The 27137-nt window shown below is 46.8% G+C and overlaps 2 protein-coding genes and 1 non-coding gene across 6 annotated transcripts; 1 reads left to right on the top strand and 2 right to left on the bottom strand.

The window, feature by feature from the left end:
- Positions 1 to 99: 99 nt before the first annotated feature.
- Positions 100 to 26958, bottom strand: NCAPD2 (non-SMC condensin I complex subunit D2). Of its 4 annotated transcripts, none has more exons than XM_039560046.1 (31): positions 26380 to 26958; positions 23621 to 23696; positions 23465 to 23523; positions 22826 to 23007; positions 22145 to 22284; positions 21697 to 21824; positions 21489 to 21612; positions 21260 to 21407; positions 20176 to 20373; positions 19531 to 19665; positions 18884 to 18968; positions 18074 to 18251; positions 17747 to 17868; positions 16601 to 16807; positions 14455 to 14629; positions 13689 to 13773; positions 13426 to 13559; positions 12314 to 12446; positions 10681 to 10765; positions 10415 to 10576; positions 9960 to 10174; positions 8160 to 8271; positions 7725 to 7848; positions 7365 to 7520; positions 6962 to 7139; positions 5875 to 5969; positions 3298 to 3378; positions 1062 to 1248; positions 703 to 829; positions 410 to 568; positions 100 to 237 (listed from the first exon to the last, which is right to left on the bottom strand). In XM_039560046.1, the coding sequence occupies exons 3-31, from the start codon at positions 23472 to 23474 to the stop codon at positions 155 to 157; spliced, it is 3948 nt and encodes a 1315-aa protein (XP_039415980.1). In that variant the 5' UTR covers positions 23475 to 23523; positions 23621 to 23696; positions 26380 to 26958; the 3' UTR covers positions 100 to 154. The 4 variants fall into 4 exon arrangements, with proteins under 4 accessions (XP_039415980.1, XP_039415973.1, XP_039415967.1 ...); XM_039560039.1 differs by lacking the exon at positions 26380 to 26958 and adding an exon at positions 24528 to 24643; XM_039560033.1 differs by lacking the exon at positions 26380 to 26958 and adding an exon at positions 23789 to 23947 and having other exon boundaries at positions 18074 to 18248.
- Positions 23082 to 23404, bottom strand: LOC120411667. The gene has a single exon (XR_005604123.1). It is a non-coding gene; the product is annotated as a small nucleolar RNA U85 (small nucleolar RNA).
- Positions 24096 to 24918, top strand: MRPL51 (mitochondrial ribosomal protein L51). Its single transcript, XM_039560071.1, has 2 exons — positions 24096 to 24453; positions 24643 to 24918. The coding sequence occupies exons 1-2, from the start codon at positions 24180 to 24182 to the stop codon at positions 24837 to 24839; spliced, it is 471 nt and encodes a 156-aa protein (XP_039416005.1). The 5' UTR covers positions 24096 to 24179; the 3' UTR covers positions 24840 to 24918.
- Positions 26959 to 27137: the final 179 nt, after the last annotated feature.

The following is a 27137-nucleotide window of genomic DNA, read 5'->3' as shown; positions in this document are numbered from 1 at the left end:
AAAGACAGGCTTGGAATTGCTTCAGCCTGGTGTTAACTTCCATTTTGTCCTCATTTAAAGCACTGTCATACTATGGGGTAGTTCAGACAAGAGAAGGAGACTGTTGCATAAAGGGAGTTTTATTTTTAGTAAAAGACAGTGGCAGATGGTTCTCTCAGCGCAGCCGTCGGCCTGAAGATCTGGTGATGGGAGTTGTTTTGGTGGGATTTTCTTCCTCTCTTAATTCTGCCGATAGCTCTAAAGAGAGTAAAATGTGTCAGTAATGATCACTCCACTGCTCTGAGCAGAGAAAGCTACAGGCAGCCTCCACAGTGCTCTGAAGCCCACGACCAAAGGGACATCGCTGTTGGGCCAAATGTGTAGTCCTTCTCCCCTTTCACCCTCAGAGCACACATGTGCAGTGCCTTACCATCCTCAGAGCTGTTCTCCTCGTCGCTGGAGAAGGTAACGATGGCTTTTTTGCGTGGTGGGCGCTTTTGGGCACGCTTACGATTTCGGAGGGTGCGAGACGGGGGTGTGACAAAATCGTCATCTGTGTTGACTGGGCCCAGGGGCTGGCGGCGTGAACCTGTCAAGAAATAGGGAAAAAAAAATAGAGAAAGGTAGCAGCTTTCTGTCTGTAAGAGTGAGGAAAAGTCCCTAGGTGTCTCTGCTGGACTACAGGATCAGGGGAAGGCTGCAGTCTCACAAAAAGGAACATACTTCCTATTGGTTTCCGCTTGGCTGGCACTGGCATTGGAGTTTGACTACCATCCTGGCATGTCTCTGTTGAATCCAGTCCTTGGTTATGGGAGGCAGAGAGCTTCTGCTCCAGCTCTTCAGCTAGAGCCTGAGGGAGATGTAAAAGAGTGGTGGAAAGGAAAAAAAAAAAAAAAAAGAGAAGGTGAGGGGAGAGAAGTATGACATCCATAGCAGAACTGCCATCAAGTTAAATAAATGAATTGATAAATTGTTTGGGATGAGGAATAGTCTGCCTAAAATGGAACACTGCAGGGCTTTCCAGTCACTGTATGTAAAAAGCAATTGTTTTTCTGGCCTGGACTCTTGTCCCACATCCTTACTTTAGTCTCAGGTTTGATGCCTGCTCTGCGGAATCGAGCCAGCACAGTTTGGAAACAAGTGTAGACAGTTGGATCTTGGAGCTTGTCTGCAAAGCAGTCATAGTTGTCCTGCAGCTTGTGAAGGCCCCGCTCCGAGACTGGAAGCAGAGTAAGGCAGTGGGACAGATCCCGATACTGACGCTCAGTCCTGGGAAAGACAAAGATCACCATTAGTTCTTTCAAAAAGGGGTGTATGAAGATGAGCTAATAGCATTTCCTGCAGGTGCTTCTGCCCTGCAGAACATGAGATTCAGGTTGTTCTGTTACAAGTCAGTGACAGGGTGTTGTGCCATACCATACACAACCACCACTGTATTCCATGACACTGACTTAGTGCCTGTCAGAAAAACAGGAAGGCTCCACTGCTGAAGAACACAGTCATTTGTTTGAAAAGTGTCAGAAGTTATTGCTGACCAGGAGAAGAAGACTCAGGTCAGGATTCCTCTTGAAGGGCCTTATTTTAACCACATAACAAACCCCCCCTTGACTGTTAATTTTTGCATGTTTGAGATGATCTCAAGCAGAAGCTGCATTTGATGTTCTCTCTTTCTTTCCTGGCTAGTTACATAAAGAAGGTCATAGTCATTAAGTTATAAAGACAACAAATAACAAATGCTGTATCAGAGAAGGACTACATTCAAATTCCAGAAAAAAATTACTGGAATAAAACCAAAGGGAAAGAAAAACAAAAGCACATACTAACATCCCTAATGTAGATCACTGTGATGGAATGGGAGGCAAAAAAGTGAGGCCAAAGCCCCTATTTTTAATATACACAAAGTGAGGGCCCAAAGTCTGTCCTGCACATGCTGTCTCAGGATGTTCTGCTCAAACCCAGACAGGTGGAGAACAAAGGTGCAGCATCCAGGTGTTTCCACCTTTAAAACCTGAACGACACCTGGCAAGTTGCTATGTTTAGAACTCCAGAAATGCTGAGGAGGGTGATGGTGGCTGCAAAATCTTTTCTGATACGCCCGTTTTAGCCTGGAGCAACAGTCTTGCTCTAGCAGTACTACTGGTGTGCATCAAGCTGATCATCTTTGAGGTACAGAAATATCAGGACATTCTCCTAAAGGCTGGACACAACTTACATACAGATGGTTATTTACAAATGTGGTGTGAAGAGCTCACCAGTGCTCCTGGGAGGCAACTTGGGAGAGAGGGACCAATCTCCACTCTCTCAGGAAACAAAATCCAAATATTTTGGGAAATATGCAACTCCCTGAGGCAGCTGAGCAGATCACATGCCCAGGCACTGTGTACAAATGGCCAAGATAAGCAGACACAGCTTAAATCTCAAGGGCAAAGCCACAACAATGGAGAAGGAAAACCACAGGAATGGGGGAAAGCAGGGTACACCAAAGCCAGTGGAAGTTAAAATGAAGATATCTAACTGGAAGTACATGACAGGGAAGAAGATAAATTTCTATTATTCTTCTTCTTGGAAGGAAACAAAAAGTGTACACCTGGGTGAATGAAATTATAGCTTGGGGAGCGGGGAAAAAGCAGCAAAGAAACCCCAAAACCCAGAAAGAAAAATGATATCCCAGATTCACAGTGTGCATCCTGCGCTCTGTAATCAGCACAACGAGCAAGGCGTGCACATCTTGGAGACAGAGCAAAGCAAAAGCCAAAGTGTATGGTGGCACAAGCCCTTGAATAAAATAATAATAATAAAAAACCAAAACAGAATCCCAGGCATAGACTGAGCAGCCCATGCATGCAGAACAAGGACAGGCCTATATCAGCTTGATAGTTGAGATGACCCCAGGCAGGATGGCTGGAGAGATCCCAGCTTCTCAGCTGAACACACTCATTTCATAGCTGAGTTACAATAGCCTGTAGAGAAGAATCACAAAGGTATGTAAAATCCACGTGCAGGATGTCTCCTTGCTCAGCTGTAATGCAGATCTAGACTGTCACAAAACTTTTTCCTTAAAAAAGGAAGGAAGAGGAGATAAATCACTGCATAATAAAACCAGAAACCTTAATTTATAAGTATTCATGTATTTTTAGGAGAAGGTACTTAAAAAAAAAAAAAAAAAAGGAACTTAATCCAAGTTAAGTCAGCATTTGTCACTTTGCCACGTGAAGAATATAATGGGAACCTGTTAGAACCACCACATACAAGCTCATTTCTTCTAAAAATTCCTGAGAAGCAGAAGCACTTGGCAGGAAAATGAAGATTACAACCCACCTGGCAGTCCGGAATCTCTGACAAAGTTTCTCCACCAAGCTCTCTGTTTGTTTTTCTTTTGTAATATATGAGAACAGATGTCTGCAAGAGGGAAAAAAAAAAAAAAAAAAAAAGCAAAAGTTCAGAGCCCATAGAGGAATCCCCATTTCAGGTGGGAGGGGTATTGAAAAGGCAGCAGTGCTGACTTCTAATCTGCTCCTTCCATCCAGTTTTAAGAGCGTGCAGCATGTCCAGACAATTTCCTCCCTTCACAAGTTGCACTGACAGACTGGTTTGTCTGACAAGCAGACCTTGAGGGGAGCACTGTGGCATGCAGTATGTTTTTCCCCCCTCAAAACCATGCTTGTGACTTTTTCATTACTAATTTGCTGGAAGTGTGTTGTTGCATTTTGGATCAATGCAAAAGTGAGCATTACTTTGCACTAAAATGGGAACAAAGCCTAACACAGAATTTAAATGCTAATCTAATCTCATTTTTTTCTTAGCTTCTTGAGGAATAGAGATACCTGGACTTTAGCCCAGTTAAGTACTTGTGCATTTTGCACTATGTTCTCTTAGAAATTACTGAATAACTTCTATTTATTAAGAAGGTCCTGCTGCCCTCCCTTTTTCTCGTACCAACATTTCTGTTAACTTTAGTTCAGTCAGGTTGCCACTGGCCTTGATATAATTGTTCTAAAGCACTTCCTTGTTCAGTCTTTGTTATGTCTACTACCACCACACCAAGCTGCTTTTCTAAGATACATAACAGAGACAGCATTCTCAAGAGTCCTCCCTTTGCATTTGTTCCAGCATCAATTCATCTTTAACTTCAATGACCAGCACTATGGCAGTACTCCAGGCAAGGTCTCACCAGCACTGCCAGTGCTTCTCTACACCAGAAGAAACTGGGCTGCTAAAGCAGGAAGTAGAATGCATCTCTAACTTTAGCCATACCTTTACAGAAGAGGTTAAACAACTTCTAAACATTCAGCCTTATACTCTGTTCTGCTAGTTTCCATCTCAGTTTTTAATCACTAACTCTTGCACTCTCCAGTTAGTCCTTTAACAGTGATGGTCCCACCACTATCCCCATCTTTTTTAAACCTCTCTGTTCTCCAGTTGGCAAGTATCCCTGGAGCATAAGGCACTGCTTCATACCTAGCCTGTGCTTTTGTCCACCATGGTTTCCAAGTTAAACCTGGTCCTCTCCACAATGTAAGCATTTCATATAATGCTGCATGGGGAAATAGTTCAGTTTCAACTACTAATTCTCTTATTTTCCTATTTAAACAATATGTGGTGTGTTAACTGATGATCAGGTCTTTAAAATTAATTATCCTTATACTAATTTGATACCTGTCTATTTTGTTAAATCAATACTGCCTCTTCTCTTATTTGCCAGACACCTCCAGTTCTCTCTGTGTATGTTGCTGGAAGTCAAAAGTCCATCTTACACCTTCCTTAACCCCACCAATCACACTTTAATGAAATTGTTACACTTATTATGCTCTAAGTCTGTGGTAATTAATTAATTAAATTACATTAATTAAAAACAGTACTGAAAATTCCAAAATTATTTGGAATTTTTCTACACGCTGCCTCTTGTCTCCCTGTGATGGTTTGCTTCACTTCAGACATTAACTTCCACTTCTATGTGTGCTGTCAGGAACCACAAGCTGTATTTCCCAGTATTGCACATTACCCTCCTTAATTAAAACCGAAGCAAAATATCCATCTACTTTTGCCACCATAAATTAATTTCAGTCTCAGTTACACCCTCCCTAATAGACTTTTTCTGTGTCTTGCAATTCCTACCTATCCTAAATCCCATCCCTCTTCCTAAATGCACTGGATTCTCATAGGTGGAAAGGCTAGTTGAAAAATCATGGGAGATTTTATTGTTCCTCTCTTCAGCAACAGCAATACTTTTGTCTAATACTCCCCTCTATAATCCATAGGGATTCAAATGACTCAGAAAAACCCTCATGTGGTTAAGTTCCAGAAATGAGAGGAAAATTTCTGTGCTTTACCAATAAAGACATTATTAGTGCTGTCTATGAGCAACCAATAACCTCAGATTGAAATATGCCAACATCTCTATAGTCCAGAGTAAGGCTTTCTTGAAAAAAACCAAAACACCAAACCAAAAAAAAACCCCCATAAAACAAACCACCAGAAAGGCACCCCAGACCCAAACCTGTTACTATAACTACTGCTTTACTAAAACTGCTTACAAAACTTCAGTAGCCACGAAAATGACAAAGGCAGCAGTCTTAAAAACCTGTTGTGTTTTCCTAGTGTTGTGTATCCATGTTCCTATGTGTAAAACCAACTATTTTCCTTTTCTAGAGGGAAAGTAATTTTGAGTTAGTGGTAACTCTTTGTAGAGTCTCTCCTCACTCCCAGCTGTGTGGCTTTAAAATCAATTCCCCTCAGCATGACTCCATTTCCAGTACAGACTGAAAAAGTCAGATCAAAGAGACCAACTGAAAAAGCATTTTCTACATGTCAGTGTAGTTTTTCTTCCCTTGGTATGGCACCCCCTTTGCATAAACATAGTCCTGGCAATAAGAGATTTATGTAACCTCAGAATACCTCATAATAGTGTGGAAGGATTCCTCCTCTATGCCGCTGTTAGGATCTGAGAGATGACTGATGATGTCTGGAAGCAGGTTATAGACAGCATTACCCTGTGCAGAACACAAGTTTCTACATGAGATACAGCACTATAAAGGATATTTTGAGTCAAGCCAAATAAGCTGCCCACTTGATCCCAAATCTACTGACAGAAAGCACCAGTTTTTTGAAATGAGCTGTACATAGCCAGCCATGCCTACCCAGGAGTATTTGGCTGGGGGGAAAAATCCCAGCTAACCAACAAGCTAAATACTGCACCTCAGCTCTGCTCTTTGGCAGACTTGGATGCAGTTTCTTTGCTTTCCAACCTTATCACAACCCAACAAAAAAGGCTTCCTGATAAAGGAAACAGCCTTTCAGTTCATGGAACTGCTTTGCATCTTGCCTCAAAAGGTCCAGTCCATATTCTCTTTCCCACTGCTTATAGATTTGTCATACACACTGCAGAGATAGCGAGTCAGTGCAGTCAGGTGGCCAGCTCTGCTTCAACAAAGCAGACTGAGACAGAAAAGCCCCAGTGTCACTGCAGCCTCTCAGGCAGTACATCTCAAACTCTGAAGGGCCCATGTGAGGCTGCACATGGAATGAACAGTGTACAGGGGGTAACACTGCTCCTGTTCTTACCTGCTTGGGCAGAAACTGCTGCAATTTAAGTATCTCAGTGTCCCACAGCCAAGAACTACCCGGAAGGATTTCAGAGAAGGTGCATTGCCTGAGCCATAAGGTCAGGGAACTCTGCTGTAAGGCCTAAAGGTGAGCTACAGAAAGCTGTTCCCAACCCTGTGCTGGGCAAGCACAAGCAAAGGAAAAAGGCAGTGGTTTGGAGCCTGCCTTCCAATGTCAATGGATGAGGTCAAATTCAGCAACATCAGGCAGGGATGAAGCAAAGCTTGTATTTCTTTCAACTCCCCTTATTTAGTCCACAGAAAGACACACCAATGGCTCTACACCATTAACACACCTTCTCCAGAACCCATGTAATTGATGCAGCCTCCAACAGCCCTTCCCTGCTCTTGTGAAATAAGGTCCCAGAGCAACCACTTGCCTTGTTGGCGAGTTCACTGAAGAAGTTCTGAGCCACTCCGACGATTGCCTCCTCTGGGTCTATGAGCAGAGCTGCCATTTCGCTCACTTGGCCCTTCACCTTTACCATGTCTTTGAGGATGAGGTGAGTCATCACCAGCCCAGCCGTCTGCCTCACGCTGGGACAGGGGTCCCGCAACCTGACAGGAGCAAACAGTTACAGCAGCACGCAGCGAGGGAGTGCCTCTGAGTTACTGGTACTCATGACAGCCTATTCCACAGCCCAGGGAACCACAGCTCTGGTCTCCCTGCACCAACATCTTCAATTTGCTTCCTTGGGTCATTCTCACCTTCTGGGGGCCCGGTGTCACTCTTCCACAGGGTTTTCATCACATGTCCTCTTCCAACAATGAGTGTAGCATTACCTGGCATAGAGATGAGATGTCCAAGGCTCCACCAGGTTGGGGAAGCGGATGGCCAGATCTCCTGCTGCAATAATGAGGTTGGATCTCACACCAGGCAGAGCGGACTTCTCCATCATCGTGAACAGCAGACGCAAGTGTGAGTCACAGAACTCAGAGCTAACAAGACAGGGTACAGGAAAGAAGGGACAGATAGCAAAATTCCATCTCTCAGAGAGCAGAGGAAAAAAACCAGCTTAAAAAACAGTGATCTATGAACACTCTTCTGTGTTTGTTCTTTCCTTGGGAAAGGAATTGCAACATTTGCTTGTGCTTTAGTGCTAGGAAGGCTGGGAAAAGAACTCTGGCATGGCTCAGCAGTACCTGATCATGCAGAATTTGCCAAGAGCGAGGGCTGCAGCAGCTGACAGCGCCGAGTCACTGTAGAGTCCAGGGCTGTTGCAGATCTTCAGCACCAGTGGAACAAAGGCAGAGAACAGGTGCTTCCCTAGAGTGGGGATAAAGACAGTGAGCATGAGAGCACTGTTTGTGCATCCCACTTTAAGAACAATGACTCCATTTATCCCAGAGCTGCTGCAAGCTACAGTTACTGGTTGACTCACTTTCACCACTGAACAACCACCTCCAGAAAGGCAGAGCCAAGAAACAGACAGCCCATATGGAAACGGACACCATGGAAAATGACAGTGCTTCCTTCCAAAGGAAACAGCCTTCCTCCTTCAGGATCTGTTACCCACTGTACCTGCTCTTTCACACAGGCAGGCAGAGCCAGTATTCCTTGGTGGCAGCCACACTTACCATCTAGGAGTTCTGTCTCACAAATACTGCGGATGAGCTCGGCCTCAGTGTCATCAGCCGTGGCTCCCACAAGGCCCAGCTCCTCCTCCATAGTGGTCTCATTCCCTGTGCTCTGTGCAGAGAAGAGACTGTAAGAAAGCTGTCAGGCAACAATAACCTCTTCCTTCTCAGGGTTCTCTTCTCTTCTCTTCTCTCAGGTGTGAGGTATATGCACGTTACCAGCTGCACAACTAGAGCGGGGAACAGACTGACAGAGTTTAATAACCCACTTTCCCCCAAGAACTGAATGAAGCTGTGAAGGGTAGTCCAGGATTTGCCAGTCCACATGCCACAGAACACCGGTCACAGGATCACATAGTGAGGTTGGAAGGGACCACAGTGGGTCATCAGGTCCAGCCTTCCTGCTCCAGCAGGGTCTTCCTAGAGCACATTGCACAGGATTGTGTCTAGATGGTTCTTGAGCATCTCAAGTGAGGGAGACTCCACAACCTCTCTGAGCAACCTGTTCCAGTGCTTGGTCATCCCCACAGTAAAGAAGTTCATCCTAATACTCAGGTGGAACTTCCTGTGCATCAGTTTCTTCCCATTGCCTTATGTCCTAGTGCTTGGCACCACCAAGAACAGCCTGGCTCCATCCTCTTGGCACCCCCTCCTCAAATATTTACAGACATTGGTGAGGTCCTGCTCTCAGTCTTGAGGCCTAAGAGGCCCAGCTCCCTCAGCCTTTCCTTCTAAGAGAGATACTCCAGTCCCTTAATCATCTTTATTGCCCTCCACTGGACCTGCTCCAGGAGTTCCATGTCTCTCGTACTAAGGAGCCCAGAATGTAAAGAAAGCCTGAACTACTGACACTATTAAGGTAAGACAGACCTAAGAGACATCCAGCATCAGTGTGTGAGTCCTGCATAACTTAAGGAACATTCAAATCCCAAAAGCAAGAAGTTCAGAGCAGCCTTTGAATTGCTGGTTTTGTGAGCAAGATTATGGGAAACCTTATAGCAAGGAAAAAGCAACACAAGGGAAGAAGAGACATGGGCATTGCAATGGGGACCAAATCTGTATCCAACTGCTACCTTTTTGAAAATCTCCTCATAACCTCCTCCTGTGTGGAAAGTGGTAGTGACACTGATAAGCAGGTGGATGAGGAAATGAACTACAAATTTCTCTGTGGACTCAGCAGGGTAAGCATCTAATAGCAACTTACCAACTGGATACCTAGGGGGACACATTTTTCCCTGTTCTTACCCAGGAAAGTCAGCCACATTACAGTCTAGAAAACATCCCAAGGTAGACCTAACCAAACAGGGCATTTGTAGCATCCAAATCACATTAGAAAGTCTACTCTTAAACCTTCATCATTTCTACCTAACAGAGGATAGGACTCTCAAATCTTCTGGACCAGGGTTCTAGGAAGCTTTTTTCCAGAACTCAGGGTACAAATGGATGTTCTTCACCACTACTGCATCAGTTGCAAAAGATTGCTCTGGTAAGAAAGGAGGTGATGAATACAAAGGAAATGTTTGCCTGAAGCAGGAAGATAACCATGGTCAGGACATAATCTTTCACTCCCTCCCCTCTGCCTCTTCAAAATTCAAGACCAGTGTGGGAGTTTTAGTGAATAGGGTCATTCAAGGACCTCAACTCTCCCTGTCAATCCTAATCAATATGTGTCTGTTTCTATTCCTGAAGCACACATTGCTCTGGACCTCATGCAACCTCAGGATTGCATTCTCCAGATGTTTGCTGTAGCTGGGACATTACAAGAGCTGCCCATAGAAAAAAAAACCCCTTGGTTCTCACCTGGGGTCTCTGCTTCTTTGTGCTGGTGTCAGATTGTTTCTTGGTCTTCTCCTCTTTGAGCATGCGGCGTCTGCGTAGCTCTGCACTCACTGACACTTCCAAATATGCTACCTGCTGCAGTGCCACCTGTCCCACAAGGGACACCAGGTGTAGCAACAGGAATGTGGGCAGACTGCCAGCACCATCAGAGACTCTGCTTGGAGAGTCCCCTGCATCTAAAGGAGAAAAATTACCACAGTTCAGTGTTAATCTAGACCTCTTCTCCATCAGTTAGTGCCAAGCCTCACTGTATAACCCATCTCCACACTCCACAGACTCCTTCACAGCACTCACACCCTCCCATGCCAACACCACCAGCAGCCCCTCAGCTCTGTTCTCCTGCAGTTACTCTAGGCCACCTGAAGCAGCACTGGAAACCACAGGTACAGATTTCCTTCATCAACTTTTTTCCTCACCAGCTTTCTGCTCATCAGCCTCCTGCAGCTTCTCCAGAGCTTGCTGACTGCACACATGCAGGATGTCAGCACAGATCTCCTCTGCCCCTTCTGCCAGCTGGTAGATGAGCATTACTGCTGCCTCCATGAAGGGGATCCAGTGACTGCTTGGCTGGGCAAAGCCTGATGAGAAGAGGGAGCAATGTACCCACACATACCAGTGACAACACAGGCGGTCTTGCAGCCCAACCCCATCTCCTCCAAACCTCCTGCTGACCTGAGCTCACCTTTACTCACAGTCTCACTCAGGCAACCAAAGAGCATGTGGTTCTGTGGCAGTCGAAAAGGGGCACTGTCCTTCTCCAGTGCTGGCTGCAGAGACAACAGGCAAGTTACTCCCATGAGAGCAGCACGTGAGATCCCCCCATGCCCTTCCCAGTACTTAACCTTGCTGTGTGCACAGTGTTAATCAAGCCCATGCCGGGCCCATAGCAGGGATATCCAGTACTGCTCTGCAGCTAAACATGCAGCAGGGACATTACTGTCACTTGTGATGGCATGGTGACAACACTGGGTGGATTTGAAGCTTGGCCAAATGATGATCCCAGGCCAACCCAGACAGTTCCACTATCTCACCTTAAATCAAAATAACTCTTTTGAAATTTCAAAAGGATTAATTTAAAATCTGATATTATTTACTCCTTCTCCAGAATGAATGAAGAGGGAAACCTTTAGAGCATCTTAGAGCCATCAACAATAAGTCAACTTGCCTTGGGGTACTCCAGAACCATAAGGGTTTGTTTAAAAACAAAATACCACCAGTGGAAATAACAGAGGATAGGTCTGGATCCAAGACCACCTCACACTTAGGTTGTTGCATATATTCTGTATCAGTCACACCACATTTTAGCTGGGAATAAGATAACCTAGAGGGCTACTAAACCAAGTATGACAATATCTGAGGTGTCCCAGCACACCTGTGTCTGCCTGATGAATATATACTTGAACAAAATAGAATTTACTTGAGGATTTACCAGCTTTCAGTAGCTTGAAACAAAAATTCCTGATTCACCACAATCCTGTCCTCTGTACTGAATTTCTGGTTGGGAGGATGGGTGGGGGAAGAAGAAGAGCTACTGCCAGTCAGTCAGTCAAATATTTTTGGTTCAGTCCCTTTTCACATACAAGCTTAACTGCAGACTTAAGTCAACCACAAATTGAATTACAGCCATCTTTAGAACATTTAAGAATGTTCTGAATTGTGTTAACTCATGAAGTTTGTGCAGCAACAACCCAAGTGGGACAGGCTGTCACAGAACGATGCTGCTCTGTGAAGGAGGGTTGCTTTTGTGGTAGAACTCCTGAACCAAAATGCCCCAAATAATTGAGTCAAAAAAAACAGAGACTTTTTTCCAAGTGCACTAAAAAAAAAAAAAGTATAAATTGTTTCCCAGGGAAAGAAGCCATCAACCATCGTGTTGTTCTAAGTAACACAGACAGGTTTGAAAACCTTTCATGTTTTATATTCTGCTGTACAGCTGACAACTCCTGAATATCAATTAATAGGGAGGGCAAAAGAATCACACCACCAGAACATCAGTAGAGGAAAGGGCTTCATGGTTGAGAAAACACAAATCAGTTTCAAATTGGGAGTCTGAAGAAGAGAATTGAAAGGAAAACATATTTTCTTGTGCACTGAACTCTTTACTAATTGAACTCAGCCTGTTGCCTAATGAAAATTCTTTTATTACATGTTCACTGATGTGTGCTAAGCTTTCCAGACAGTGCTGCTGAATGGTCTCAACCTACTTAATTTCAAAATCTGTAAAAACTTAATTACCTCTCTCTCTTCTTCCATACAAACCATTTTCCCCCTTTCTTTGTTTCTGGGTGACCTCAAGAACAAACCCAGAGCCTTACCTTAGGGTTACTGGCAAGCTTGGAAATAACATTGCATACTTCTTGAGGCAGCCTGTAGTCTTCACATGCCTTCTCAGACAGCCCCACTGTCACCAAGATGTCCAGGTTGCTACCTACGATCTCTGGCTTCCCTCTGTAGAATGGAAGGGATGGGGGTATCACATGAGGTGCTGCTGAAAGTTTACAGAAGTATGGATAACCAAGAGAAATACTCCTTGTACCTTGTGGAAGGGAGTGGTTTGAGTAAGAGGAGAAAAAAATAAAACCCATCCAACGACTCAAGATACAGCTAGTGGAGCAGCAAATAATATTCCACAGAAGCCAGTATAATCCACTTTCCACTAGGAGACAAGTTTCTCCAAAGTGATCAACACTTCTTTGTAAAGAAAGAAGATTCTTGACTCTTCTTTTTGATCAGAAAGGACCAAAACTTACAAGGATAAGAAAAACAGAAATGTTGGAAAGTAGAAGAGTCCAGGAGCTCAGGACTTGTGACATATGCCATTTCTTCCCCTGCTGCGGGAACCAAACCAAACCAACATCGTCCAAAAGAAGCCAATCCCAAATCCACACCCACCCGTTCCCCTTTCTGCTTGTGAAAGAACTTTAGGATCATCACTATGCAGGCCTGTTTCTGACTCGTGAAGGACTGAAGTAAGAACAGCAAGAAGAGCAGGTAAGTTGAATGCCAAAGGGTTACTGGGCTGGGAAACTGAGGAAGTAAAAACCTTTTAGTGCAGATACATTCTTTTTTGCCCTCTGAAACATTCATTTTTCTTCATGCTAAAGGCTCCAGACGTCTCTACTCAGCAGCTTCTCACTGTTCTTTTCCAAACACAGACAAAGCTGCAGAGCTGTGACACTGTAAACTCTGAGAAGGGATGGACATTCAGAACACAGGGAAAATAATCTAATCATAATCATTCAGAGGCCGTGCTGGTGGGACCCAGCAACAACTGTGTTTAGTTCCAGGCTTCATTACCCCATGAGAAGGTTACTATTTTTGAAGCTAGAGCCAAGAGTCAGCTGATGCAGCACCCACAGTTCTTCAATAAAAATCGACTCCCTGTACATCCTTCCACTCACAGGCTTTGACCTGGCCCCAGGCTCACCGTGCCATCATCCCCAGCAGCACCACAGCAGCGCGGCGTTCGAGCACCGAGCATGGAGATTTTTCCGTGAATCGCTCCCAAAGCAGCTGGGTCACAGCAGGCCTTATTTCATCTTTCTGCACAAACTCTGAGATCTGCAAAAGCAATGCAGTTAAAAAATTAGACAGAGGCAAAGGAGAATGAACCTCAAAGTAAAGACACAAACTGCAATGACTACCACTTTAATAAAACAGACACAATCCAAACTCAAGGCAAATACTCACTATTTCCTCTAAGCACTGTATCGTTCCCAGTGACGCATCCACCATGATGAGAGAGAGAGAATGCACCAGGCTCTGTGCCTTGGCCCTTTGAAAGGGGAAAAATAACAATAAAAAATTAAAATGTAAAGAAAAAGCAACTGTCAAAATTAGTGCCCTATTGGGAGAGCTGAAAACATCTATTGGATAACAGAGTTGATCCCTAGGATCAGGAAAACTTCTCCCACCACAAGCTTGAGTTCTCGAAGTCACCCAACTCAAGTGCCAATGACCATGATATGGGCTTAAAAGTCCATTGCCTTGTGCACTGGTGCTCCTTCTGGTGCTCAAAGATCCAATCAGAAGCACTAAGCAGCAACTTCCCAGTTTATTTACAACCACAAGTCAAAGTACAATTCCCCAGAACATAAGAAACTGCAAATCTCTCTATGAACAAGTGAGGACGGAGCACAAACTGTAGAAGTGCTGTCTCCAGGCAATATTATCGGGGAGAAATAAGAAGCAGCAGGTGCCCTTTATTGCCCTGATGGTACAAATGAGGGTGAGTTATGATGCATCTCCCCAGGGATGACAAACCAAGAACCAAGCTCAGCAGTAGGTCCTGCAGGAAGACCGGGATATTCAGATAATAACCTTACCTTTCAGTTCAGCATGGAGTATGGCAACTTTTAGTTCTCTTCCTGTCCATACCCCATTCCCAACAGCAGAAAGGGGATGTGGGTGGGAAAGGAGAAAAAAAACCCAACCATCTGATTAGGAAGATCCATACCTCTCTGAATCCTCAGTGGGGTTCAGATAGAGCTGTCTGTAGGCATTCAGCACAGCCTCCTTAATTCCAGGCTCCTTTGACCATATGAGGGGCAGCATCCTGCGGACTCCAAGCAGTGCCTGGGGCACACCAAACTGCGAGACCGTCACGAAGAACTCAATGGCCTCCTGCACCACTGCAGAGAGAACAATTGTGTTAGTGCAGTTCTTCCCCACTTCCCATTAGAGAGGCCATTAAAATAAATTCATAGGAGTACTGGTCTCACAGCAAGCTCTACAAGCATCTAGAAATCACTGCTACTGTCAGCAGAGGGCTTGAGTCAGAATGGGATCACTAGTACAAAGATGTAGATGTCCCAGAAAAAAGAATTAACAAGTTAACAGTATTGTAGCTAAATCCAATGTGATACAGTTAGGGAAAGAGCAGAGAGACTTATCTTTGATAAAGAACAAAATTCTCTTCTGGGAAACAGTAGCTTTGGGAAAAAAGATCTCATAGTCACAGCAGACAGCTGAATATAAGCCCCAGTGCAATGCTATAACCAGAGGAACTAAGCTATTTGATGTACAAATGGGGTAAGGAATACTGTGTTTGGTTCCAGCTTGACTACTCCTGAAATACACTGCCCAGTTTTCTGCTCACAAGACAAGAAAAAACCATTAAGATAGACAGCATCACAAGGCATCCACAGCAGTGATTAAGGAGTTGTACAACAAACAGCTCACAGAGTCTGACCTCTGGTTAAGTAAGAGCTTTTACCAGTATAAGCCCCAACTTAAAATCAGAGTTAAGAACATCTATCAGGCAAGCTGGTATGCTTTCCCTGTCCCCAGTCACATGAGAATACATAAATATGCAACAGAAAAAAAAAATATATATATCTTCAACTATTAAATCTTTAATTTAAAAAGGCTAAATCTGAGCACACACATCCCCCTAGCACCAGTCCCTCACCCAGCAGCATACTGTCTCCATTTGGAGACAGTATCTCAAAAGAGCTCTGCTGTTCAGACACTGAATTTGCCTTCCTTACACTACAGCACAGGACAACAGGGAGATGAAAAGTTATTAAAATTCATGCATCCATAAAAAAACCACTCCCACAATCAAACCCCAGGTGTTTAAGTATCAGGTAGGGCACTTTCTTGGCCTTGAACTTCAAAGGACCTGTAAAGGCACTGAACCCAGGAGTTCATTTCTGTGTGTGCAAATAGCTAATGACACCAAACCTTGCTGGGGAAGCCCACATGCTGATCACAAGTAACGTGAGCCCTCAACAGAGATGAAGCCTCAGAAGTGTTTGCATGAAGCCCAGGGCACTGCAATGCCCACACCCACACCCCAGATCTGTGCAAGTGGATGTGCTGGAGAGGAAGGGAGAGGGAGTTGTGCCCCTCATCCCTTGGAAATGCCAATTTCTGATAAACACTGCAAAAAAGTCTAAGTGATTACAGTAGTTCTAATACTAAATATGAACAGCTGAATTAACTCAAAGGCCTTCTCATCACCACCTTTCTCTACAGCACTGAAGAGGACCAGGCCACAGAACCTGTTGATCAGGCTCATGTTTAACCATAGAATAAAGTTTGAGGAAAGATGAGGTGGATGAGACCAGCTGCTTAGCTCCCCTCTTGAGGTCAGCATAACACCTGAAGCTGTGTCAGCACACTGAGCACGTAACCAAACCCAGCTTCACTGGCCAGGCTTACTTTGGGAGAACCTCAGCTGAGATGATGAACATACATCCCTCCCCACAGGAGGCAGGGCAGCTTCCACAAGTGAACTCACTTTGGTCCCCTGGCTGTTTTTTTCATTTCAGAAAGTTCAAAAACATTTTATTTCAAATGTCTTTAAAAACAACTTTTAAACATTTAGAAATACATTTTTCAACCTTGATATTTTAAAAAAATTAACTCCTAAAAAGTCTGTTCATGCCCTGTTCAACCCCTTCATGACACCCATTTAGATGATGCTTGCTTTTCCAATATCCTGGAAGTATCTATGACATCTACTCAATGAAGAGCAGCCCCTTCAATCTTTTCTCCTTCCCCTGTAGCTCCACCACTCCAACATCTTCTCTCAAGCAAGGGGAAAGATCTAGAAATGATGAATGGGGATAAAAGGGCTCCATGGTTATTTCACATACCTGAGACAGAGTTTTCGTACATCATCTTGCTGATCAGGTTCAGAGCTTCTGTGATTTTCACTGAGAAGTTGTAAGCATCCTGCAGGTATTGCACCAACATCTCCTGTTTGACCAGCTCTGCTGGAGGCTCCTCTTCCTGTACTTCTTCAATCTTATCACTACTGTTGTCATGTGGAGGATCCTCATTGTTCTCACCTGGGCATGAACCTATACAGCACATTTGTTTGTGAGCAGTACTCAAGATACAAGAGAAACAGGCGGTTCAGGGCATTTTAACCCTCCTCTCCCCCATGCCACAGTGACACCTCCCGAGAGCCAGGATACAAAAATCCAAATTCTGCCATCAGACCTAGCTACAAAATCTCAGCAGGCTGTGGAAAAAGTTCCAGTGCTACAGTGTGATGCTCCAGAGACATGCCAGCTTAGTATAATGGTATAGAAAGGCATGGTCCAGTTGGGGTAAACTCCATTAAAATGCTGATGGGGTTAATCTGAACTTGATAATTCCCCAAAGATAGATGAGGGCCCTAAAAGGGAACCAGGGAGAAGGCAAACACTACTACTCCTCAACAAAGTTTGTGCAAGTATGGAGAGTTGACAAAGTTAAGAAGATTTTTAGACAATAGACTTCCAACAGAAATACACTCAAGGCAATTGGCTAAGCAACCTTATGCTGAAACAAACACCAAACAAAGCATGCAAAGTCTTGAAAATACACCCAGAGGCTCAGGCCTCAGATAACCAAGACTTTGCTTGAACCAGATACTTGGTCAAGGCTGCTAAGGGTAAGCATTATGTGCCACCACCTGTTCAGGAAGCAGAACTCCTGACAAATTCAGACATGGCAGAAGGGGTGAGTGGCAACACTGGCTTCACTCCTCTCAGACATTACATGAGTTAAAGCACCAGAAATCCACTTCTACTGGGACCATGGAACTGTTCCAACCAGAAATTAAGATCAATATGATCCAGCTAAAATGCCAAGGTACTAGATGAACAAACAATCCAGAGATGCTGCAGCTCTATGAGCTGCCAAGTCCACACAGACTGAGCCCCACAGGTCAGAAGGAGGGACAGAGTATTACAGACGGTTTTAGTCTGGCTCTGGCATTATCCTGGACTTAGGGAACAGAGTGATACAGTTACCTGTGTAAAGTCTCTTCAGAACACCCAGGATTGTTACCTCTTCGTTCTCCTCCCCAGGGCCATTGAAAGGTTCCTTCCCCTGGAAGCGACACAGGGCCTTCTGCGTAAGGCGGGCCGCGCTCCTGGACAATGACATTGCCCAAGACAGTATCAGCAACACGTCAGAGCAGAACATAAGGGAAAGCATCCAACTTTGCCCTGAACACCTGGGAAAGCAGCTCCTACCAGCATCTTGTGCTGGGTGCCCACGTCAATCTCTTTCCACAGAGTAATGTTACTGGAAATCACCCCTTGGGATAAACACTGTCAAACTGCTTGACTTCTTACTTGTAATTCAGCTTCTTCAACAGCCCAGTGATTTGCTCCACTGTACCCTCCACTGTTTCTTCAACTTCCAGCTCCTCCTCTTCCCCTTCCTGCAGTGCTTGAAAGAGCTGCTGTGTGGCAGCCCTAACTTCTGGCAGCATTGCTTCCCACTCTTCCTCTGGGGCAGTCACTGGAGCTACTTAAAAATCAGACGGAATGAAGAACACAGACTCAGGTGACACCTTTAATGGGAAGGAAATCTCATCTGGAACTCAGGAGTTCTACTTCCCCTACCCCCTCCCCAGGCAGGCACTGCTCCCATTGCTGATCTCACCCAGACTGCCATAAGAATAAGACAAGAACTCTGACATTAAAAAAAAAAAAAAAAAGGAAAGAAAAGAAAAGAAAAAGAAACCACTGAAGGTAGAAAAAAAAAAAAAGATGGGTAAGGCAACCATCATTAGCCTTGGACTTGGTGCTGCCTACAAATCAAGTTTAAATAATATCTGACCAAAATCATGACTCTAGCAGTTCTTGAGTGGTAGAAAAGAGAAACCTGGGAGGGTATTCATAGATGTTTTCAGTTCTTACCCTGAAAATAGGATATATAGCTATAAGGACTGTTGATTTAGGCATGGACATTCATATGATCCTTTTATAACACCACCATAAGGAAAACTGTTGTGAGTTTAATCCCAGTTATCTGGTCTCACCATCTCACACAGGTAAGATCTGAGACAAAAGCTGTCACAACCTGGGAGCAAACTTAATATGAAGAAAAGTAAATTCTGGACTGTCCTAGAAAGTGGAAAGAGGAAGAAAGGAAATTACCTGCTGTGGGCCTCCTACGATCCTTCATTTCTTGCAGTTTCTGCACTTCTTTCTTCAGTGGCTCATCCAAGTCAGTCCAGTTTAGCTGAAGATGCCAGCAAGAGAAGAAGAAATACGTCAGTTATTCTCCTTTTCCTGAAATGCCAGAAGTCTCTCTCTTCCACTCCCTGCTTTAGTTGTCAATCCCCATAGATAACCCTGTTTTGGGAAACTGGAATAATAGACTCTGGCCCTGATCTTAGAATGAGAACTGCTCTAAGTTGCCAGTCTAAGGCTCAGAAACTCAGGAGAAGGTGCAGCTAAACACAAAGAGCTGCAGATTCATGAAGAATATTCTAAAAAACTAATTCTGATCCTAAGGAGAGAAACCCCACAGTGGATTCCAATAAAACTGCTGCAGGTTTTTACCTCAACCAATTACATCCCTCCTGGTCTTCTGCATAGCTGTGAATTACACCAAGAGAGGGATGAGCCCAAGAAAGCAAGATCTGAACCTGGGAAAACCAGAAAGCTCCCACCTGCAGAGTCAAAGGCTACCTTGTTCCTCCCACAAGACACAGAAATGCTACTGCCCTGGCTATAGCAGACTGCAGATATTCAGCCTGCAAACAGACATCAAATCCATCCACCATATTAGTTGGAATTACCTTGCTGGAGAAGGGGTTGTTGGACAAAAACGCAGCCAGGAGCTGGATCGCATTTTTAACCACTATGACAGATTTGTCTTTGAGCCGCCCAACAGCCAGCGACACCACAGACTGAAACTGAGTCAAAGGCAGGGCCTGGCACACAACAAGAGCACAGATAAAGTTATCAAGGAGGCTCAGAGACTTGGGAAAAGTTTACTGCAGATATATTCATGTACTAAACGGCACAGATTGTAGATTTACAGAAAAGTCTAGGGCTCAAAAGACCTCTGGATATATTCTGGTCCAGCCTCCATTGAAAGCAAGGATTTAGGCTATCCAGGATCCTGTTGAGTCGAGTCTTAGAATATCTAGTAATTGTGATGTTTTCCCAGTGTGTGAAAAGAGGCTGTATGCTGTGCTCTTTCTTCTAGTTTGTCCCAGTAACAAAGAGCAGCTTTTAATTTCCACCCCCTCGTTCCCCCACCCCTGGGATCTTTGGTCTCTTGGAAGAAACTGCAGACACCACAATACACAGGGACAATACCTTTCTCTGTTAAAACTTCAATCCCTTCAAACAAAAAGCAGGGTGGCAGAAATTCCCTTAGAACACACAAGAGGGGAAGGGATGACTGAGGCAACACCATTTCCCCAGCACAGACTTGCCTTGTGCTGAACGATTCGAGTGAAGAGCTGCAGCACACGGCTGCGCACAAAGCTATGGATGTCACACACGTGGGCCTGCAGCATATCCAGGAACTTGTCCCGAGTAGCACGGGCAGCTTCCTCCAGCTGATCACCTTCCAGCACCTGCACCAGCACTTCTGCCATAGCTGTCAGAATGGCATTTCGCATCGTGTAACTCTGCCAAGACAGGACTTACTGAACTAGGAGCAGACAAAAAGACATGACTTGATATGCCCAGAGTTTGGGCCTTCCAAGGCCCAGGCTCCAGTTTTAAGTGATTGTTTGCAGTACGGATGTTGTACTAAACTTGGGTGAACATAGCTGTGCCTGCAAGACAGAGTAACCTCTGCTATGAAGACAGAGAGAGTTGGTCTTGTTCAGCCTGCAGAAGAGAAGGCTCTGGGGAGGCACCTTCCAGTACCTAAAGGGGGCTATGAGAGAGCTGGAGAGGAACTTTTTACCAGGGCATGCAGTGGTAGGACAAGAGAGAATGGCTTCAAAGTGAAGGTAGGTCTAGATTAGATATTAGGAAGAAATTTTTTACTAAGAGTGTGGTGAGACACTTGAACAGGTTGCCCAGAGAAGCTGTGGATGCCCCATCCCTGGAACTGTTCAAGGCCAGGTTGGATGGGGCTTTGAGCAACCTGGTCTAGTGGAAGGTGTCCCTGCCCATGGCAGAGGTGTTAAGGTCCCTTCCAACTCAAACCCTGCTATCCAGGTAGGTTCATAGAAGCCAAGAACTGACATGAGAAACACTTACAGCAGGTAAAGAAAAGGTAAAACAATGACAAACTCATTAAGTACTGAAGAACAAGGGACAACAGCTGGGACCTCAGACAAGTGGCAGTCTCCTGTTCTCTGACATCTGATAGTGACAACCAGACAGGAGATGTCATGGTTTCTGTTCCCTTTGCATCTTTTAGGTAAGGGCAGAACCTATTCCACAGAGCAGGTTTTGGTTACTTGAGCTCTGTGAAAGAGGTTCTGTTTTCAGACAGAAAAACTGGATAGCAGCATCTCTACCATTTGACTTTTCTGGACAGGTGACTTTGCAGAAACGTACCTCCCCATCCAGGTGAGGCAGGAGAACACTCATGTTGGAGAGCACCAGAGCTGGAATCTGTTCAGCCAGTTCACTTATAAAGGTAGCATAACCCTTGACTCCAGAAGCCTCACGAGCCAAATCCTGAGGACATTTCTGTCCAATTTCCCTGCACAGAAAGATGAAACAAGGAATGGGGTGCCTCAAGTTGCTTGAGATAGAAGGACAAGCCTTGAGGTATTTCTCTCACCTTAGCAATTCACCCACCATGCTTTTCAGACCATACTCTTTAGCCCAGAGGCTCACAGCCTGTGCAAACACTGGGGCTACATGTTCGAAGTGCTGCAACATCTGTGTGATCTTCAGAGTGGCACCTTTCACACGTGACAAGGAAGAAAGAAGTCAGGGAAAGTAACTGGGAATGGCTTCAGGAAGAAGGCAGAAGAGCAGGAACTCACTGAACATGTGGTCACAGTGAACCAGAGCTGCAGCAAGCAGATGTGTCACAGCCTCCCGCGTGACCCGGTACCTCTGAAGGCCGATACTTGGATTCTCCAGGATACGGTAGCAGTTTCCTGTCATTAAACTAAAACCAATAAAAGACAGACAGCAAACCTCACTATAACAACTTGAACAAACATCATTCTAGCACACCACACATTTCTGTTTGAGAGATTCTCCAGTATCCCCTAAAAATTAGCAAACATCTGAATTTTTAAGGCCTACATGAGGAAAGGAAGCGGTTCCTATATACACTGCTTTTGCCTCCAGCTGTTTCCTCAGTTTCCCAATGATCTGCACCCCACAGAGGGCTGTAATACCACCTCACTGGTAGATTTATAATTTAACCTTTTATCCCTCAGAAGCAGTCACTCATTCCACATATACATCTGCTTCAACCCATACCTGACAAACTCTTCTTCCATGGCTAAACGACCCCAAAGCTGACGGAGATCCAGCTGCAGCAGCTGTGTAAGGAGCCGTAAGAGCGGCTCCCTCTCCTCTTCCCACAAGGATCCAGAAGTCTTGGCAAGGTTCTTCCTGTTCTAGAAAGAAGATTACACAGTGAGATACATCAGCAGCTTCACAACACACAAAAACCCATTACTACCCTGCTTCCTTCAAAATATAAAAAGTCCGCTAAATTCTACAGCATTAAGAGACACACAGTGAGATGTGTGAGATCACAGGGGGCTTTTTTTCCCCAGTTCTTTCCTCTCAGCTCAGGCCAGCACCGGTGCCTTGTGTGGTTTAAGGATTCTACCTGTATCCACTGCCATCATCTCTGCCCACAGACAGGAAATCTTCAGAAAATACTGGCACACTAAGTTCCAGCCAGAAACTGAAGAGTGAAATAGAAAGGCCTAGGCATCCAAGTCTCTGCTGATGTTTAGACACACGATTGTCCCTTTGGCTGTTTTCCATGCACAGTAACACAGGAGCACCAGCGCTCCACATTATGCACTGCTCTTGCTGGCATTATGTTTATATAAACCCAGCTATAACATCTGACAGATGCCACAGAGTTCAGCAAGCTTAAAATTTTATTCTGACTTTTATCATCTTTCCCCCAGCCCCATCACCTACCTTCCTACCAGGATCTGCCTCCAAACAACTGTTCTTGCAGGTTTCCATTTCAAAGGCATTCATCAGACCAGTCAGCAAATAGCAGTTCATCTTAAGAGCATTGAGATGAGCAGCACGGTCTGCATGGCTCAGCCCAGAGTCGCTCAAGATAGCAGGAAGTTCATTGGAATGGTGGGAAACCACTGAGGAGAAGCAGAAAGTCATGAGCACTCCTTGCCAGGTCCCTCAGACATGCTCTCTTTTGAAGGCTTAGAGCAGTCATCAGATTACCAAAGATGTGTGCTCACATCTCACCAGCTGTAACACAGGCTGCCCCCTGCAACGCAAACCTTGGGCGTGCTGTCTTGTCCTATCCCCACAGCCCTTTGTCAGCTCAGAGAAACACTCGCTCTGAGCTGATACATCCCACGGATGTATTTTCCAGGGACATGGGCAAGAGGATTTTCTGTCGGTCTGCCCTTACAGCGAACATGCACAACTCAGCATCGTCCACCAAGATTACAGACCCGTATGACAGGAATGGGCTGAGGGTGCAGCCCAGCTGGCCGAGTCACATTAGCCTTTATATCATCATTGAGCTGCCAAGGGAAAACAACCTCTCCGTTGGTGCCGCGGCGGCCGGAAACAGCGGGTACCCACCGTGCATCATCAGCTCCAGGGCGTCCTCCTTGACAGCCGTGCCCACGGTTCGGAAGTGGCTGCGGGGCAAACACAGGGCGTAAGGGCGGCGAGCACAGAGCGCCTAGCAGAGGGGCAAGCGCCCGCCCCGCCGCCCCCTCCCTGCCCGGTACTCACTGCAGCACGCTGTACACGCAGTCGAAGTGCTGCAGCACGGCCAGCGCGCCCCGCGCACGGAAGGCGGCCCGGAAAGCTGCGGGAAAACACGGAGAGAGACGAGGGGGATGGCCGTGAGCCGGCGGCAGGACCGGGCCCGACCGGGAGGAGGGCGTGCGGACACCTTACCTGCGAGTGCGGGCGGCAGCTCGCCGGTGGACAGCACTTCCTGCACCATGTAGCGCCCGGGGCCGCCATCCCGCAGCAGATCGGCGGGGGCGAGGGGCAGATGGAACTCCGGGACCGCCGCCATGGCCACCACCCCGCACGGCCCCGGGCGCTCAAAACAGCGCGCGCGGGCCGCGCTCGCCCCGCCCCTTCCCGCCACGGGCCTATCAGCGCCCGGCGGCTGCGCCGCGCGCCGGCCCCTCGCCCAATCGCCGGCTCCCCTGCCCTCCCGACCGTTGGCGCGACGTCACCCGCGCGCCCCTGCGCTCCCCGGCGGAAGGGGCGGCCCGGCGGCAGCGCCGCTCTTCCCGTCCCGTCTCGGCCCTTCCCCGGGGCACCGGGGGTCATCCCCATGGCGGCGGCAGCGGCAACGCTGCTGCTGCGGGCGGCGGGCCGAGCCTTGCTGGGCCGTGCCGCTCCCCTGCCCCGCGCCGAGCGGGGCATTAGCGACTGCGGCGGGGCGCGCTGGGCGCCTGTGCGGCCCGGCCTCCCCGTGCCGCTCTCCTCGCCCTTGGCAGGGCTCACCCGGCCCATCCGCATCAAGGAACCGCCCAAGCGCAAGCCGGTGGATCGGTGGACGAAGAAGCGGGCCTTATTCGGGGTGTATGATAACGTGGGGATCCTCGGTAAGACACATACCCCGCCCGCATCTCCCCAGCGCTGTGGCCCTGGTGCGGGAGGGGAGCGAGGCTGGACCCACCTGAGGGCTGGCGCCTCTGCCAGCAGTGACAGGGCAGGGAGCATCTGGGCCGGCCGCCCTGGGAACAGCCTTCTCCAGTGGCTGGCTTCATCTGTCTCTGCTCCCCTATTCTCAGGCGGCTTCCAGATCCACCCGAAGAATCTCATCATGGGGCCCACTTGGCTGCGGGGCTGGCGGGGGAACGAGCTGCAGAGGTGCCTCCGCAAGAAGCAGATGGTGGGCGATCGGATGTTTGCAGAGGACTATCACAAACTGAACAAGAGGATCCGGTACTTGTACAGGCGCTTCAATCGCACCGGAAAGCACCGCTAGGGAACAGCAGTGGCTTCAGCATGTGGAGTGTAGTTTTGTGGCATTGCAGTCAGAATAAAGCCAGCTCTCACACATCTGAGTTCCCAGTACTTTCTACAATCTTTACTGTGTATTTCTACCCTGGTCTCAAGGTCCTGCTGCTGCTCCAGCAGTCATTTCTGTGCCCCCTCAGTCATTTCTGACGTACTTCTTGCAGCCATCTGTTCAAACCTGAATCCCTGAACTTGATCCTCTGGTCCTCTGGTTTTTTGGCCAGGCTTCTAGCATCCTTTCAGTCTCTGAGCCACAGGTTCTCACATCTAACATGACAATTCCAGTACTCTCCAGCTTAGGTTTTTCCTCATAGCCGAATTTTTCAAGTTAGTGCCACGAGGTCCTGCCAATATGTCTTCCTGCTAACTGCTTTCCCCCTTGCCCTCCACTTGTCTGTGATTGTGTGAATGATTCAAATGTTAGTTGAAATGCATCAAAACTAGTCTTAAGAATGAGATTTGGCTCATTCCACACTCATGGTGACTTGATCCCCTACTAGTGACACTTAATGATCAAATGGCCTTTTGTTTATAATTAGGCAGAATTTGCAAAATTAACTCAGGTATTTAAATGTTTTTGAAAACTCTTGTTTCTAGTTGTTTCCGTAAGTGTTGCCAATTCCTTTAGAGGAGACTAAGTCACAGCTGGCATCCCTCCAGTGCAACGTCAAACCACTGTACACTTGGGAAAAATCCATACGATGAGCAGGCATTTGCGTGCCAAATGTGCCTTAGTCATTAATTTAGCTGCTAAGCAATTGGGGAGTTATCTGCTGACTGTATCGTGCTACAGAGCAAGGCTGCTCTGTCTCCAAAAGTATTTGGTTGGAAGTGGCAAGGAATGAATGGAAAGAACTGTCTTTAGATCTAAGCCTGAGGAAAGTGAAGGCAAACTCTCTGTTTAAACAGCTGAAGTCCACATTCTCAGGAGCAGGGTGGCAGACCTGTGGGACTTTGTCAAAAGATGTTGTGGATTCAGGAAGCATGCACAGATCCAAGTGGAGACTGAGCAGGTATAGCAAATCCTTGACTGAAAACATGTCAGAAACTGGGAGAGTATCAGAGAAAGTATCTCGTACCCTTTGTCATCTCTTAATCCCTAAGCACTAGCCTGGCTAGGGCTCTGTGGCCACTAATTCCATAAGCTCAAACTTCACTTATTTGCAATGGTTATTGGAATGGTCCTTAGACTGCAGTAGAAAGGCTGCCAGGCTACAGAAACTTCTTCCTCAACTCGTCCTTTCTGTCTGAACGCAGAGTTTAAAAATCTTGAGTGCTGAGGTCAGTGCCAGTCTGCTCCCATCTGCAAATCACCTGTCTCTAGTCACAACGCTGCATTACGTCTTCATCTTGTAACCACGATCTTCTAGTTACTGTGCTGTAATCTGTACCGTATCTGTCTTGTGCACCTAATAATCTATGGGATCTGACACTAAAAACTTACATGAATGTCCTTATGGAAGGAAAAGGTAATGTAAGTGTGAGCCCATGCTTGTCACTCTACTCACCATGCAAAATTCTGTATGAAGAGTCTTCTTGCTCCAGTACACTCCTGCCCCCTTTTTTGTCACGAATTGGAGAATCTCCCCTTCTGATCCAGCTGGCTTCCTCAGATCTTTAGATGGGAAAACCCCAAACACATTACTGTTCTTGGGGCTGCTGTGGGAGCCTCATTTCTCCCAGCAGGCTGCAGAAGCTCGATTGGTACTTGTTCAGGTTCGTTTTCGTGCCGTGCTGTATGATGGAAGTGGGCCAGCGACACCATCTCTTAATTGCAAGGACAGCGGATTAACCAGAGCCAACAGACACACTGCGGAGGTGGGATTTCGGGAGCGCTCCGCAGCCCCCACCACAACGGCGCCAGCCGGGCTCGGCTCCAAGACGAAAGCTGAACGGGGCAGGTAACCACGATCAGGCCCTGCGTGACCTACACGGAGCGCGGCGGACCCGCTCAGGGCTGTCGGGGGCGGAGGGTCCAGCGGCAGAGCCGTGGATCGGGACCGGGGCCCTGCGAGCCCGCGGCCCGGTGAGGCGGGGGGAGCACCGGGCAGCCCCGGCCCGCGCACCCCGGGACCCCCGCAGGGGGCGGGGCCAGGGCGGGGCGCAGGGCGCTGCTGCCATTGGGCAGCCCCGGGGCGGGGCCAATAGTGTGGCCGTTTCCGCAGGGCGGGGCCAATAGTGTGGCCGTTTCCGCAGGGCGCGCAGCGCTGATTGGCTGAGGAGGAGCCCAGGGGCGGTGCCGAGCTGCCGCTCCCGCGAAACAACT

Source organism: Corvus cornix, chromosome 1 (assembly GCF_000738735.6).
Source record: "Corvus cornix cornix isolate S_Up_H32 chromosome 1, ASM73873v5, whole genome shotgun sequence".
Taxonomy (NCBI): Eukaryota; Metazoa; Chordata; class Aves; order Passeriformes; family Corvidae; genus Corvus; species Corvus cornix.
Note: the sequence above shows the minus strand (reverse complement) of the source record. Positions and strands in the feature narration are given on the sequence as shown.